The sequence below is a fragment of the Saimiri boliviensis genome, chromosome 10 (assembly GCF_048565385.1).
Source record: "Saimiri boliviensis isolate mSaiBol1 chromosome 10, mSaiBol1.pri, whole genome shotgun sequence".
Classification (NCBI taxonomy): domain Eukaryota; kingdom Metazoa; phylum Chordata; class Mammalia; order Primates; family Cebidae; genus Saimiri; species Saimiri boliviensis.
The window spans coordinates 94,943,034-94,960,677 of NC_133458.1; the positions used below are offsets into that span (position 1 = coordinate 94,943,034).

The 17,644-nt window shown below is 42.0% G+C and overlaps 1 protein-coding gene across 2 annotated transcripts in view; it reads left to right on the plus strand.

Moving 5' to 3' along the window:
- CREB5 (cAMP responsive element binding protein 5) overlaps positions 1 to 17,644 on the plus strand; it is a 423,257-nt gene that overhangs the window by 84,426 nt on the left and 321,187 nt on the right. For both annotated transcript variants that reach the window (XM_003935162.4, XM_074379650.1), the window contains one exon: positions 1,623 to 1,716. In XM_003935162.4, the coding sequence (XP_003935211.3) occupies positions 1,623 to 1,716 (94 nt within the window). The remainder of the gene's footprint in view (positions 1 to 1,622; positions 1,717 to 17,644) is intronic.

Consider the following 17,644-nt stretch of genomic DNA (forward strand, 5'->3'; position numbering starts at 1 on the left):
AGCAGAATATATCATCTGCTGCTGTATTTTCACTTGACATTGATAAAGCAGATCTGCTAAGTTCAGTTACTACCAACATAACAGTCTGAGGCAGGATAGGCTAGGATCTGCTACAATAACAAATTCCACCAAAGCTTCAATGGCTTAGAGCAACAAAGGCTTATTTCTGTTTCCCAAGGATACCTTTCTATTGTAGATTGGCAGGAGGTTCTTCATAATCCTTTAGAATTCAGAAGTGCTCTTCATAATGCCTCAGAGATTTAGGATGATTGACTAGCCACTGTTTCTGATATTGCTAGTTGCCATGTTAAAATGAAGGGGAAGGCGGAATGCTAGAGCGTCTTACACCAGAAATTAGAGGCTGGCCTCTGGGCTACATGTCACTTTCATTCCTTACTCAATGGGCAGAAGTAGTCACATGGCTTCACCAACCACAAGAAGGCCAGAAAATTCAGTCCCACTATGCGACAAGAAGTCAGACAGCTGAAAACATTTGGGAGCAGCATTTCTGACAGCCATAACATCATTCCCTGAAAATTAAAAATAATCATTGATTTGTTAACATTGTACAGAACATAGAATACTAAAAATAATCTCATGTTACTCTAAAATCATGTGTATAATTTTAAAATATCAGATAATAGGTGGGCAAGTTCTTCATAAATGGAAATGTACTGTACAAATTTCACAGTATACATTTGTAGATACATATGTCAAATAATAGGCATGGCAAATAATTCTTTCCCAAAGTCTGACATAAATCAAGGTTCTTTTCTTTCATCATGCATTTCTCCTACTTTTGGTTAATCCATAGATAATGTCTAGCATACTTATCATACCTTAGACTTAATTTTACACTATTACGTTAAACACTAACTACTTTTGAAAAGTTCCAAATGATTCTGTGAAATTCCAGTACTACTCAGGTCTAAATTCACTTTCGTGTTTTGGACATGATTTTCTCATGTGTATGAAGAGAAATGGAAAAATTTTAACTTGTCATGTTGCCATTATTATTCTTCATGACCGCAAATAAGCATTCATTTAAGCACTTTTATTGTTTAAAGATGCTGCCCAATTAGGTAGGCATTAGGGCACAGCTTACAGATGTTATGTTAATACCTTCAGTGTTCTTCATTTACCTCTTGCTCTTTTATTCTTTAAACACAAAGTTTAAAGCACAAACCCATAGCTCCCAAAGAAATACACAGTTTACTGATTAGTCAGCATAGCTGGTTATACCCAGGGATTATCTAAGAAGTAGAGTCCTTTCAAAAAAGTTCCCAGGGAAGGCATAGAAGGCAAAGATTTTCTGCTTATTATTAATACAGATTTTTCTGCAATTGTAGTTAACCCTTTTGGTAAACTGTAATGGAAATTAGGATGTATATATTTGGGTGTAATTGAAAGGAATATCCCAGCACATTTGCTTGCATAAAAAAGCTTGCAGCTTCACTTACTCATGCTGTCACACTTTTCCAGAGCTGTTTTTTGTTTGTTTGTTTTGCCTGTCATGTTTGCAATGCTGAGGAAGTCTTTCTCTCAATAATGGTATAAATATGTTTTATAAAACTGAATGGCTCTTTTCCCTTCCTTTTTTTTTTTTTTTATTTGTCTGACAGCGCTTCCCAACAGAGGATCATCTGATGATTCATAGGCACAAGCATGAAATGACTTTGAAGTTTCCTTCAATAAAAACAGACAACATGTTATCAGGTAAGGAGCATCAGGCAAAGAAGCTTTGGGTGATCAGATCTGTTTCATGCAAGATACTTGTTCTTTTGGTAGGCAAGTCCCACTGTAAATTGTGCACCTGAAAATACATGTTTCTAAGGTATAACAGAAATATAATCAGGTAATATTTATCCAAATGATAGAAGAGCGGCAACTTCTCACTTTCTAGAATGTGAAATATGTATTACTACGCAACTCGGCTCTGTATAAGTTGTTTTCAAAATCAGTGTTTTGAAAACCATATACCTCGCTGGGTGCTGTGGCTCACACCTATAATCCCAGCCGTTTGGGAGTCTGAGGTGGGAGGATCACTTGAGGTTGGGAGTTTGAGTGAGACCAGCCTGGACAATATGGTCAAACCCCATCTCTACAAAAAATAAAACAATTAGTTGGGAGTGGTGGCATGCACCTGTAATCCCAACTACTTGGGAGGCTGAGGCACAAGAATTGCTTGAATCCGGGAAGTGGAGGTTGCAGTGATCCAAGACCACGCCACTGCACTCCAACCTGGGCAACAGAGCAAGACTCTGTCTCAAAAAAACAAAAACAAAAAACCCTGTAATCACACTCCAGCAACAAATGTTAATTGGCATCTATGCACACTGCACTGTTCGATGAGCCATGAGAAATGCAAAGATGATATGCTTCCTGTCTTCAAGGATATCACTATATAGCATGCATGTGAAAACTTAGCTAAAATAAAGGATCATCCATCATATATATCAAATGAGTATTTTAACGAAATGATGCTATGCAACTTTGGTAGAAGGAGCTCCTCTTTCTGGATTGAGATGAGATGGTCAGTGAAGGTGTCCTTAGGAAACAGTGCCTGCCTCATATGTGGGAGGTGAAATGAGAGAATGTATGGAAAGAGCAAGTGCTCAGCAAATGTGAACAGAAATAATACCAACAAGCCATCAGCTCATTGTGAGTTCTTCTCATTTTGAGAGAGAGTATGGTAAATTAGAACAAGTGCAGGGACAGGCGTGAGGAACCCGAGCTCTATCCTGGGCTTTGCCCCACCTGCCCATGACCTGGAGCTAGTTATTGAAACTTTATGGGCTTCAGGTTTTTTTTTCCCCTCCAAAACTGGGAATTATTGTATCTGCCAAGCCTACTTCAGAGGCTTATTATGAAGATTCAATGGAAGAATTTAAGGAAAAGTGTTGCATAATCCCTAGCAGGATAATCAGATAGTTTCCTGTTACTCTTCTTAGACTAGAAAATTTTCACCTTAGCCCGTCTCTTTTAAACCTATGGATATGTTTTAAACATATTAGAAGAGAAACAAACTGTCCTGTCAGGCCTGTCTTATGTGATTTAGTGTTTCTATGTTACTTTAGTTTTATAAGTACTTTATTATGATGGTTTTTATAATTCTATTTTGGAATTTTATTTTGTTTTTAGTTCCAGGATACAGATGCAGGATATCACAATTACCAATAAATCCTCTAAGACTTTTGTCAGACAGGGTATTATAACCCAGTGTTACTGATAGAGAAGGAAGGGCACAGGTGATGGAGCTTCTGTCCCAGTCTCAGAACGCAGGGAAAAGATGAGGGCCCTTGATCCCCAGTCCTAACCCACTGACCTGCGCATAGCTACTGCATCGTCAGACTTCGCCACTTTATAGACATGGTCAAATTCTCCCAGTGCTCCTGGTGTCAGAGCCATCCACACATCCAGTGACTTGTCGACAGGCCAGTATGCTCTGGCTTGGAAGACTCCGAGTTCAAAGGCAGCCTGTGCCCTTCTTCACCCTCCACACGCCACCTCTCAGCCTCTGTTGCTGAGCTTGCTGTTTAAAAATTGTTTTGTCTTTCTTTAAGTCTACAAACAGAGATACCAAAACTCAAATTCATAAGAATTATAACAGCCTAGAAGGATTAGGAGAAATGGCCTATTCTTTTGTTTTTTATCCGTTATGTTCCATAGAGTCACTTGTAGTAAAACTTAATGGTTCATCAGTGGGCATAGATACACAAGTAGCAAGACTGTAGACTCTGCAGGTCCCAAGAAATTTAAAAGTTCTGTTTATTTTTCCCAAATCGGATCCCTGAAATAGGCTGCCTGGTGGTAGAGGAGTGGGAGGTGAGTTAGGGAATGGTGATTACGTAGAGAGATTACAACTACAGTTTAAGTACCAGAGCAGTCTTTCAGGCAGGCTGCCAGGATGGTCCTCTAAGGAGCCACATCTGAAGGTCTGAAAAATAGCAGCCGAAGATGTGCGAACACTCCAAAGAAGCATTCTTCTGTATAGTGCTTTAGCAGGTTTTTTTTTTTTTTTTTTTTTTTTTTTTTTTTGTTAATCTCTTGCAGCTTTGCAATTGTTCATCCCGGATCCTTATTAATTTGAGGCTGTTCCTGCCAATCACGGGCAGTGCCAGGTGGAAAATTATTTGGAGAAAAGTAACTCTAATTTTTGTTATGTCATATTCGGAATGAGAAAATGAAGAGAAATAAATAGGAAAAACAGCATGAGTGATATATTGAGATTTTTTCTTTTGCTTTCTCATGGTTTATGCTGAGGTTGGTATGAGGCCATTTAAAACCCCTAATGAAATGAAGTGCTACATTTTAAAACTTGCTACCCACTTTGCATGTTCTTAGTTTCATAGAATTTTCTTACTGGCAGGGAATGCAGAGCTATCCAGTCTGGTTCTATTTCTTTGCACTTAGGAAACTCCATGTAATACACCAACACTGTCCATCCTGAATTAGAATAGGCTATTGTGTTAGGTATTTTTACTTGGTTATTTTAGTTTTTTTTTTCCCCGGGAAATACTTTAGTGTTTATTTTTCTCAAGCTTCATTTTCCATAATGGTAATTGTGGCATATTGGATTATGATTACATATATGACAAGATTTTGCTTGACTGTTGCTTATTTAAATTTGATTTATCAAAAGTTTCTGAGTATACTTTTATTAAAACTATGTTCATAGACCAAATTAGTTTGTAATTGTATTTTGTCATAATGTCTGTGATGAGTCTTAGTATCTTACCAGTTTAAGAATTAGTTTTTTTTTTTTTTTTTTTTTTTTTTTTTGACAAAGTCTTGCTCTTGTCCCCCAGGCTGGAATACAGTATATAAATATCTATCATATTTTGTCTTCTTAATATATGACAAGCCTCAGCTCATCTGAAATAAAACATGTAATTGAATATTCCTTGAAAAAATGGCCTAGGATGAACTTGAAGATTTTTGCCCTGATGTTTTGAGTTATATTATTGTTATAATTATTGTTACTATATTTCAAGTTATATACAATCATGCATCTTCATGATAGGCCACAAAATATTATAAGGTAAATAAAATTTTAATGAGCTTGTTCATTTTCCAGGACCAGAAGTCTTTGGTGTGAGTTCTATCTATCTTTTAAGAAAACAAAGTATTCTAACATCACATAAACACATTACGAGAGAGAGAGAGAGAGCGAGAGAGAGAGAGAGAGAAACTGGCTGGGCATGGTGGCTCACGCCTATAATCTCAGCACTTTGGGAGGCTAAGGTGGATGGATCATCTGAGGTCAGGGGCTCAAGATCAGACTGACCAACATGGTGAAATCCTGTCTCTACTAAAAATACAAAAATGACCTGGGCATGGTAACAGGCACCTGTAACCTCAGCTACTCAGGAGGCTGAGGCAGGACATCGCTTGAACACAGGAGGCGGAGATTGCAGTGAGCAGAGATTGCACCACTGCACTCCAGTATGGGTGACAGAGTGAGATTTTGTCTCACAAAAAAAACAACAACAACAACAACAAAAATAGTAAATAACTAACATGTACACACACGTGATGCATTTCTAGAGTCCTAATGTGATGATGGATGTGAGTCTTTCCCTTCAGTTCTCATTGTGAAGAATAATAATTTCCTAGTAATGGAAGTTGTGATGTAGAGGGCTTTTGAGTGCCGAGTTTGAAGTGGGAATGCGCAGAGGACAGTGCACTGTCACAGTTACCAGCTATTATGTGATACAATACTTGGTTCGAAAATCATGATCAAATGTCAGTATAGAGGTAAACAGGGTGGTCTCTGAGTCTGTTTCCGTGGTGCTATGGGTAGATACCTGGGAATTTCAAATCTTGTCTTGGTAAACGTCACCATCCTGACTTCTTTAGAGAGTTCCTGGGTTTTGTGCAGGAAAAGAAAGACCCAGAATGAGAATCAAAGCACAACCTTATTGCTGAACAAATAATATTCCAAATATTCCAAATGAGAATTCCTATTGAAACAGAAACTCAAATGGAGCACATGCCTTTTTCTCCATCTCCTCTGTATATCTTGATACCAGCAAGTTCAGCCTTTACTGTGGAGAGAGATTGAAACAGCTCTTCCAGGTCGGGCTGTGTGTGCATATGTATCCTCTCATGTGCTCACATGTGTTTGTTTGTGTTTGTGTGTGTGACTTAAAGGATGATAGATTTTGTTGCCTGGATGGGGAGGGGAACATGAAGTTCAAGAGTGCTGTGGATCTTTCCTACAAGGTAAAACCCAATTGACATCTCAGGTGGGAGGCGTAAGAAAGACACGTGGAACTGTGTTTCTTTTAGATGCCTAGGTAGCCTACTGCCGATGTCACGGCTCAACGAATGCTACAGGCAACTGGTCTGTGCCTGGAGGGAAGTTAGGGCAGGGACCAGTCAAGGCGTAGGAAGAGGGGCTGAAGTTGCCCTTCTACCAACAAGTATTCATTCATGCAGCAAACACTTGTTGAGTACCTACAATATATGTTAATTGCTGCATTGAACAAGACAGGTGACGTCTCTTTTTTTCATGAACCTTACTACTCAAGTGGGGTACAGGGGAAGGGAGGTAATAAATAACAACAAAAAACCCCAGATAAGTAAATAAGTATCAGTTAGTGACAAGTGCTATGATGAAGATAAAACATGACAATGTCATAGCAAGTGGCCAGCAGGAAAGGCCTCTGTGCACCTTAGGCTCGGGGGTCCTTTCTCGCTGACCTCGGAATGTGGTGGGACTGGATGCGGGTAAGACCACAAGACCAACTGTGGCACTGCTGACTGTATCTTGATCTGACACTGAAGAGAGGCAGGAAAGACTGGCTTCTTGATTCCCTCTTCCCTCATTCATCAGATTCTCAGCACTCACCATTTAATAGGGAGCATCTGACATAAATGACAATATAGTCCTTCAGAACACAACTGTGTCCCTAGATTAGGTCTAAAATCAGGGCCTATCTCTAGTTCCAGGCTCTAAACCTAATTCTCACAGTGGAGAAGGGAAGGAAATAATTCAGGGAAGTAAAACATTTTTCCCCAGAGGCTAATCAGGATCATCCAATCAGATAACCCAAATCCATTGCTCATGGTTTGTTGCTGGAAGAGTCTACTTAATAATCCCTGTGCTTTTTAAGAGGGAAGATGGCATATCTCACTCCAAATTTGTGTGTGTGTGTGGGGAGGGGGCCAGGATACTTTTTAATTTTCTGCAGGGAACTAGAAGAGAACAAAGGAAAAGAAGAAGTTCAAGTTAAGGAAAAGAATGGGCTGAGAAAGGGAACTATAGTTTAGAGATGGAGGAAGTGATAAGGTGGTGATTGAGACCACATTTCTTGAACTGCAAGGAAGCGAAACTCAGGCTAACAGGCAGGAAAGATGGGTTTATGAAAAGGATGTGTGGCCATGCCCTGCAAGGACAGGAATGCAGCTGGGCTTCTGGAATTAACTAAAACTGGAAACTCGACACCCCTAGGGTGCATCTTCTATTCCCAGTCTCTGATCGTTTCTGAGTATCCTCCTTCCTCCTTCCTTCTCTTTCACTGCAGGCTGGCTTTCTCTGCTTCCTAGACCACAAGACACAAAATATGACCACCCGGGAGGGGTGGCTCACGCCTGTAATCCCAGCACTCTGAGAGGCTGAGGCAGGCAGATCACTTGAGACCAGGAGTTCAAGACCAGCCTGACCAACATGGCCAAACCCTGTCACCCATTTCTACTAAACATAGAAAAGTTGGCTGAGTGTGGTGGCTCGCACCTGTAATTCCAGCACTTTGGGAGGCCGAGGTGGGCAGATCACCTGAGGTCAGGAGTTCAAGACCACCCTAATCAACATGGAGAAACCCCATCTCTATTTTTTTAAAAAAAAAAAAGTTAGCCGGGTGTGGTGGTACATGCCTATAATCCCAGTTACTTGGGAGGCTGAGGCAGGAGAATCATTTGAACCCAGGAGGCAGAGGTTGCAGTGAGCTGAGATCGTGCCATTGCACTCCCAGCCTGGGCAACAAGAGTAAAACCCCGCCCCATAAAGAAAGAAAAAAAAATAGAAAAAGTAGCCAGGTATAGTGTCGGGTGCCTGTAATCCCAGCTATGGGGGAGGCTGAGGCACAAGAATGGCTTGATCCCGGGAAACAGAGGTTGCAGTGAACTGAGATCATGCCACTGTACTCCAGCCTGGGTGACAGAGCAAAACTTTGTCTCAAAAAAAAAAAAAAAAGAAGGAAAATGTTAAAATGCTCACTCTGAATGAAGAGACCCCCAAACAGGCTTTGTGTGAGCAACATGGCTGTTTATTCACCTGGGTGCAGGCAGACAGGCCAAAAACCTAAAAATGGGAACGAATGGAGACTGCTGGGAGATCTCAGGGCAAGGGTGATATTGTAGGGTTGTTAGAAGGAGCATTTGTCCTACTGACTGACTTGTTATCACTTGTATACAATTTTGTAGGAATTGAGAAATTAATTGAAAAACACATGGTCCAAATGAGAAAAATGGGTATCCGAGGACTAAGGATTGGAAGAAGTCATGACTCCCAGGTAGAGAGTGTCCGGCCAGTCCAGCCAGCTCCAGAGTAACCATTTGCCTTTTTGGTGAGCTTTTGGGCGCTATCTTTTAATGTACTGATGGCATCATATATGAGGCCGGACTGGTTTACATAAAAACAACATTCTTCATTTAGGAATAGGCAAAGACCTCCTTTTTCAGCAGTCAGTAAATCAAGACCTCTGCGATTTTGGAGGACAACTGCAGCTAGGGAATTTACTTGAGCTTGAAGAAGGGATAGTGATTGAGTTAATTCTGCAATGCTAGCAGAGAAATCATTAGAGAGGCTCCGGAGGGTGATGATGGAAGTTGAAGTGCCTGCTGTGTCTGTGCCAGTGCAGCAGCCATTCCTAACCCTACAAGTAAGGGGATCCATGGAATGATCCGCTCGTGTCGTGTCAGGACCACAGGGGAACAGGGAGGCTTTCATACCCATTGGCAAACTGAATTTTGGGGGTAAGGAAAACTAGGGTACAAGTTGGTAGGAAGGCAGATGTAAGAAGAAGAACCTCAGAAGAAAAAAGTCCTTGGCTGCGACAGAAGCGAAAGTGTAAACTGAAAAGGTGGGAAGGTGTCCTAAGGGGGCTGGGGCTTCGATCCAAATGCCAAGGGAACCAGCAAGGGCTGTGGCTGTTAAAGGTTGGAGTGGGGTCTGGTGGGGTAACTGTGTGCACGGAGAGCTTTTGTTTTCCTGGTGTTTGAGAAAGCAAGCGGTATCTATAAGCAACCACTCACTTTCATTAAGATTGGGTATGAGCAGAGAACCAGACTGAGATTGAGTGAAATATCAGCTGTAATTGCCTGGAGGAAAAGTATAAAACTGGCCCCTTAAACAAAAGCAGGGCATGTAAAAGTAAATGAGTACAGTGAATTTGAGCACAGTTAGAAAATAATAGAAACAGAGACTTTCTGGGGTGTGGTTTAAGTATGCAGGAGATTGCATAAAGCTGGAGAAGGCAAGGGGGCTGAAAGTAAGTGTGAGGTGTGAGGAGGCAAGTTTGGAGGTTGTGAGAGCCATCCAGGGTGAGTGGGGCGCAGCCTGTGATTTTAAGGGAGTCTGGGAATATCAGGGCAGCAGCTGCTGCTGCGCATAGGCATGAGGACCAGCCCGGGACTGTGAGGTTACATTGTTTGGTTAAAAAGGCTACACAGTCTGGCTCCTGTGCAAGAATTCCTATGGCACAGCCTTTTATTTCTGCTGCGTATGGAGAGAAGGATTGAGAGGAGTTGGGGTGCGCTAAAGTAGGAGCAGTCTCGAAGGCCCTTTTTAGAGAAAGAAAGGAAGACTGGGGGAAGGGTTTTTGGTTTGTGGGATCAGCTAAATTTTTTTTTTTTTTTGAAGTTTATAAAGTGGCTTGGTCAGTGGGGGCAAAACCTGGTATCCAGAGGTGAAAGTATCCTACAATGCCTAGGAAGGAGAGAAGCTTTTGTTGAGTGGATGGGGTTGGGGTTTGGGAAATCAGCTGAACACGGTTGGCAGGGAGAGTGTGTGTATGCTGGTGAACGATGATGGGTATACATTACCGAGATAGGTAATGAATGGGGAAGAAATTTGGGCTTTAGAAAAAAGGGTTTTTGAGGTAACAGTGAGTTGTGGAAATGGGTACGGAAGAGAGGAGGGTATAGGGGTTCGGTTCCACCAGGCGGATGGCAAGTGCGATCTGATTGATGAGGCGGAGGTCTTGGAGAGTTAGTGGGAACTGAAGGGCCGTGTTGTAGTAAGCAAGTGTGAGGAGGCAGTGTCCTGCACCCTAGGGTTAGGGTAGGCGGGGAGCTAATGAGGGAGGTACAGGTTCAGGGAGGAGGGTGCCATGAGGTGTGGCTGTAGCGCTGGAATAGTTAAGGAGGCAGACAATTGTGCTAGGATATCTAGGCCTAACAGGGGAACTGGACAAGGGGGATAATTAGAAAAGAATATGGAAAGGCGTGCTGGCCTAAATGACACCAGACTTGGGGAGTTTTGAGAGGCCTGGAGCCCTTGCCGTCAATTCCCACAACAGTTAGGAGGCCAAGGAGACAGGTCCTTGAAAGGAAGGCAGCGTGGAGTGGGTGGCCTCCATGTTGATTAAGAAGGGGGATGGACTTTCCCCCGCTGTAAGAGTTACCCAAAGCTTGGCATCCGTGGTGGTCCAGGGGGCCTCCGAGATGTTTGGGCAGCATCAGTCTTCAGCCGCCAAGCCAAGAAGATCTGGAAAGGATTTGGTCCAGGAGCTTTGGGTTGGAGCTCTGGGAGCAGCGACATGAGTCAGACGGTCCGACTTTCCATGGGGTCTTGCACAGACGAGGCAGGGCTTTGGAGGAATCCTGGGCTGAGGGCATTCCTTGGCCCTGTGTCCAGGTTTCTGACGCTTGAAGCAAGGTCCAGGAGGGGCAGCTAGACGCTGCAGTCTGGGCGCTTTGAAGTCTGTGTGTGCCGGTAGCGTGGCTGGGGTTTGTCTTACGGCAGAGGCAAGCATCTGTAGTTCTGAGATGCGCTGCCACTGGGCAGCTTCTTCCCTATTTTTGAACACCTTAAAGCAAGGTTGATGAATTCCTGGTGTGGGGTTTGAAGGCTTCATTCTAATTTCTGTAGCTTTTGTAATGCCGTGCCGATTGGGTGATAAAATGCATATTAAGCGTTCTTCAGGGGTGAGAGTAGAAGTGAGGACGACATTTAAGTCCCTCCAGTGAGATGACAGGACTGGGCTAAGTCTTGGAGGATCTGATGAAAAGGAGCCTACCCCTTGGCTGATTTGGGAAAGGTCAGATGAAGAGAAAGGAACATACATCCTAACTGTGCCTTTGGCTTCAGTCACCTCTCGAAGGGGGACTTGTTGGGTGTGGGTGAGAGGAGTTAGCCGCAGGACGAAACTGCAAGCCTGAAGGCGTATGAGGTGGGGAGGTGACAAGAGGGACATAAGGTGGGTTGTGGGCAGAAGAGGAGGGAGGCTCTGGGGGGTGGGGATTGGGCCTGGTTTGGACAGGCAGGGGGGAAAGGTTGGAAGGGTCGATGGACAAGGAGGATTCTGGTTGCTGGCGGGGGCAGGAGGGGTGGACGGAAGGGAGAGAAGGAGCAGAGATGAGGGAGGAATGAGAGTGTAAAAAAAGTGCCTGGACGTCTGGCACCTTAGACCAATTTGCCCATTTGTTGACAAAAATTGTCTAGGTCTTGCAGAATAGAAAAATTGAAACTGCTGTTTTCTGGCTATTTGGAATTATTGTTTAATTTGTATTGAGGCCAGGCGGTGTTACCGAGACATTTAGGTTTCAGATCGGGGACAGTTGAAGCGGTTTTAGCTTTTTAGGATGCAGCCTAGAGGTGAAGACAGAGGAATAGAGGGCGGAATATTGCCCTGGTGAAGGAGATATGTTTTAAAGAAAGGAGTAGAGACTAGGAGAAGGAGTTAGCAGCTACCAGGTTTGCAGTAGGCATTCCTGACTGATTCCTGGGCTGTAACGTGGGTGAGTGATCAAGGCAGGCACCCCCGCAATTGACCAGTTACCAAGGGAAGAGTCTTATCTTCCTGAATCTGTGACTGACGTTGGAGTTTTTGAGTGAGAGGGAGAGTCTTGGCCCCTCCGGCTCCACATGGATAAAGAGTGTCTCTTCGTCTCCACCAGAAGGAGAAAGATTTAAAGGAAAAGAGAGAAACAGGGAGAGACTTGTCTCCTTGGAATTGGAAGGAAAGTTGGGGGGTGGGGAGCGGATAGAGACTTGTCTCCTGTTCTCTAAAGGAAAAGAGAGAGAGAGGGGAGAGACTTGTCTCCCCTTCTCTAAAGGAAAACAGACAGCGGGGGAGACTGCTTACCTGATCTGAAGGTGGCGGGAGACCTGTTCTGCACGCTAAGTGGGAGCTGCTGGTCTTGTCTGATGTGTTGAGGTCTCAGGTGGTCTCTTCCCAGAAGGGGAGCAGGGACAGAGGACCGGTCTCCCTAAAGGAAAATCCCTGTCCCAGGTTGCCAGCACCAAATGTTAAAATGTGCGCTTTGAATGAAGAGACCCGAAACAGGCTTTGTATGAACAACATGGCTGTTTATTTACCTAGGTGCAGGTGGGCTGAGGCTGAAAAGCATGTCAGCCTCCAAATTGTTTTTAGAATGAGTTAGGATATTATAAAAACTGAGTAAATAAATCACACACACACACACACACACACACACACACACACACACGACCCATACTTACCTCTTCTTCTTGGCGATTCCATTGATAGTAAAGGTATATAGTAACTTCCCACTGTGTGAATTAATTGGATCTTTATGGGACAGAGGGTGGGAGAGATGGCTTGCCCCAGAGAGTAGCATGGTAATAATACTAGCTACCATTTATTGCCTTCCCTTACACCAGTCGTTGCTTTACATACTTTAGGTCATTTAATCGTTACTGCTTTTTTTTTTTTTTAATATGAGGAAACAAGATCAAAGGAATAAGTAGTTTGCTTCAAGGCCATATATATCTGTAATTTTCTTACCATGCACCTAGATGTGTGAGCTATACATGCTAAAAACACGTTTTGGTCTCAGACGTATGTTTGGCTATAAATCTATGAAATACTTTTTCTTATATTATTGTTATCTCTTGAATAGTCACCCAGTGGAGAGAAGAATCAAAAGTTTTTAGGAGATTCTTCTAACACATGAGCATTGCAAAGAACAAAGAGTTGTGGTTTAAAATCAGATTGTCTCATCCATTGTGACAAATAGAATGTCAGTGCTGTTGTCATTTATAGAAGTTGACTGTTTCTTGTTCGTGTTGTTAGCTGGTCTAGCAAAACGAAATTTTGAATAATTCCCCTGAATCCTTTGGAGGCCTGGCTCTGCAATATTCTTCTTTATATGAAAAGCTCACTTGCCGTCTTTGTTCTACCTGGAAACCAGTCCCCTTTGACTAAGTGTATAGAAATCTCAGGCACTCAGGGACTCAGTGGAAAGTTAAGCATTAGCTTCTGCTATTGAGGGCATTTTTCCTTGGGTCCGCTAGTTCACTCCACCAGCGGAGACTTGATCTCATGGTATTAATAACCCTTCTGACTAGCTTAGCCTCAGTAAAGCAAATTGAAATTGTGGCTTGATTATGGCTGGAACGCTTGGGGTAGCTCATGGTTGATCATGAGTAGGTGTGGAATTTATAATTGGTTACTTTCAATCTAAAACGACGTCTTTTGGAGCTAGTGGAGCATGTGTTGTAAGAGATGCCTTTGTCAGAGCATTGTCTAATGGACTCACAGGCACTTGGAAGAACGTCTAGTCCAGCAGTTCTCTATCTTGGCAATTAAAGGATCCCCAGAATATGAGTCAGGAGTGTGAACTGTGTCCCGTCTCACCACTGACCTGGATCACCCTGGTCAGGATGTGTTTTGTTTTTTGTTTTTGAGATGGGGTCTAGTTCTGTCACCCAGTCTGGAGTACAGTGGCATGATCTCAGCTCACTGCGACCTCTGCCTCCTGGGTTCAAGCAATTCTCCTGCCTCAGCCTCCCAAGTAGCTGGGATAACAGGCGCCCGCCACCATGCCCAGCTAATTTTTGTATTTTTAGTAGAAATGGGGTTTCACTGTGTCGGCCAGGATGGTTTTTAAGCATTCCACATCTATTGGTTAAAACCAGATTTGCTTTGGTTTGTCTCACGGTAGCACTGCCTTTCGGGATGGATGCAGGGAAATAGTTAACATCAGTGTTACTGAGAGACTCCTAATATATATTCACGCTCAGTAAAAGGGACATATATTTCAAAGAAGTCTAAAATTCCATGGAATTCTGTGAGTTGTTACTGGTTATCGCTCTTAGAAAGGATTATGTATAATAGAATTCATTTAATGTAAATTTTCTTAAATTTGGACTTTATTAAAATTTAGTTAGGGACTAAGTTGGCGTACTTTAAAGAAAGCATTTGCTGAAAAATGTATGAGATAAATGTAACCAATAATTTATATCAAAAATACCTAAGAAAAATACCTTTTTTGAGAGCTCTGTTACTAAAAAGATATACTAATTCCCAGTTTTTCTCCATTGATTTGAATGGCACTCTTGAGGAATCCCATTAGGCCACATTTTTTTTTTTCATTGAATCTGAGTCATGCAAATAATAAAAATGCATTGCCCTTATAGAGTATCCTATAATTAGACTGGCCACTAATTCAAACTAACCTTTATTGTAACTAATGAAGGTTTTTAGAGTATTACTAGCCACTATCAGTTTCATACCATATGATGTAACATTATTATACCTAGTCCTTTAGTAGTGCCACAATTGAGAATATCAGACCAACAGGAAAAAAAATTTTGCTTAGGAAGTTAATATTCTTTTCTGGTATATGATAAAACCCCTGCATTTTCCTTTATTCTCTTTTTAAAATTGGTGTGACTTGTCACTTTCTCTTTTACCATTGAGGAAAATGAAACAGACAAACACATAACTCAAATGCAGCTCTGAAAGGGAATAAAGTAGCAATCTATTATTAAATGTAGAGCAGACTAAACACTTTTTAAAAGAAGAATCAGTTCAGAATTTAGTGTTTTTCTTGTCATTTAGTTTTACGTTGGAATAATTGCACTTGAGGGGCTGAAGCTGTTGATGCTAGGCAGACAATAAACTGATAGGGATAAGAAGTGTTGAGAGTCGTACCTGCATTTAGCCATGTGCTGGTCTGCCTAGCTGCTAATGTGACGGAGGGATAATTCCTAAGTCATATGGCCAATTTTGTAGCACTCCGCTGGATTGATTCACAAGTAGTCTCTGCAAGGCAAGTATCCTGTACCTACCAATTTACAGAGGCAGTGATTCCATGAAAAGGCACTCCTTTTTTCAGCAAACCTACTCAGCAAGGGAACTAGATACCGAAATATGACAAATGTTGCAAAGGAGGATTTTAAAAATTCCTTTTGGTGCCAGTCTTTCTTGCCAACGAAATCCCCAAGGATATGTGAGACAGTGAGAGAAGTGGGTAAGAGTTCCTACTAGCACTTGCCCTGTGCTTGGGTCTCCTGGGAACCTGATGTGTTATTTGCAAACTCTCTGGAGAGGGTAACTCACAGGTGTTTATGCAGCACCACTTCAGATTTACAAACGCAGTAACAGCAAAAACAACTTTGAACTCTCAAACTCAAAAGTTATTTGTTTTTCGTTTAGTTTGAGATTGGGGTTATTCCTGCCTCTCATTCATATGGTCCTCACTGTAGTTGAAGCAGTCAGGGAACAGTGAGTGGAAGGCCTTAAACAATCCTCTTAGCTCTGAGTTCTTATTGAAACCAGTTCTTTGAAGCCCTCCAAGTGCCTCCTATCACTACTCAATGAGCACACCTTAGATATTATCCACCAATGAAGCATCCACCCTTATTATTCAGCATCTAGAAATTGCTGGAGCTGACTGGTGCATGCTCTTGGCTTTAAATAAGGTGTGATTTACAAGAATTTTAATGTATGGCCCATCACCTTCAAGTCTAATTTCAGCAGAAATAGTTATTTGACAAGGCATTCCTGTGCTGATAGATTTAGCTGTCCCCTATTTTAACATCTGCACATTTTCTGGCTTACTTGGAACTGGTACCATGTGAGATCAAAGATAACTAGAGACCTTGTATTAATTCTCATAAATGTTAAAACAAAAGTTAAGCCCCATTTTCTGGTTCTTGTTGAAACTGGAAAGAATAGCTCACTCACAAAAAGAAAATGAATTGAAAATTCGGGACAGTGTGCCTTATCTGTTCCAAATGTGGATATCAACTTTGCTTTTCTCTAACTATATTCTACAGCAAAGAAAATCATATTTGGTGACAGCCCTGGGACCTTCTTCTGGTTCTTTTGCTCTGGGAGTGGGAGGGAAGCCGTTGTCTTTGCTGCCTGCGGCTCCCCTGGTCCCAGAGCTTTCATTTCCCTGTGGCCAAAGAGGCTGGTGATGCTGGACTGTGTCAATGCCATGGCTGTGCCATCTTCCCACAGCCTCCTTTGTTCATATGTGTAGGTGTCTGCTGGCATCTGAGAATAATTTTTTTTAAGAGCAGACAGAAAACATCTCTCAACTTTGCTTGGGGCTTGGCCTCTCTCATGCCAGCCCGAATTCAATTTCATGGACCATCTCATGACCTCATCTCGGAGTTCAGGAGTGTGAGAGAGGCTGCTAGGATGACTGTTCTCTTTACCTCTCTATGAATCATGGCCCTCAACTTCTGAATCGCCAGCAAAGAAGCATCAAAGGATAAAAGCAAGCTTAAAAACTGGCAAACTCAATTCCTACTGATGATGGGTAGTTTAACATTTCAGTTCTTTTATGTGATGGTTTCTCAGGTTTTTTTAATTGCAAAACTGTTCCCGTAAGATAGGAGAATCAGTAGAATTGTAATGCAGTTCTATTGGTGAGGGATATGAATGATTCAAAAATATTTCAAAAGAACCAAAAGTTGTTAAGATTATCAGTTACCAATCAAATTATATGACATAATTTCCAAATCAGGCCTGGGGCAAGTCTGTTTCTTCATATGTAAAACAGGAAAATAATTTTTGCCTATTATGGTTGGTGTAAAAACTGATGAGATAGCGTATGCAAAGCCCTTAGCACCATGCCTAGCATGCTGCAAACACCCAATAAATAAAAGAATACGTATGTGCATATGCACGTGCACAAACACACACACCCCCTTTTATTTTCACTCTCAGATCTTGTCTGTACACCTTCTATTCAGAAAACTGTAGCCCTTGCCTCTGTATAGTTAGCCCTGTATAGCTGGCTCTTGCCTCTGACCTATTAGCATCAAACTTTCAGCTGTTAATTATGTTTCCATTTGACTGTCCTTTAAATAGTCACGTATTTCTTTGGCCTATTGATAGTGACTTTTAAAAGCTAACCCATTACGGTGGTGATTTTAGGATTTATAGACTCCTACAGCTTTAGAAATTTATTTGAAAGATGAGGAATATGAAGTCCAGAGAATGTAAGTAAATTCCCCCATATTATACTATTCTCAAATCTAGATTTCTGGGGTGTCAAAATTGTCTTCTATATATACAACAGAGCCCTTTGGATCAGGGAGGGCAAAGCACTGAATTTAGATAAAAAAGGAATCATGTCTGAAGGTAAGAGAGGACTTAGTGGTGAGAAGATGGTTACAAGTTGTGTGACCTTGTGCAAGGAAGCTTGTTTCTTCATT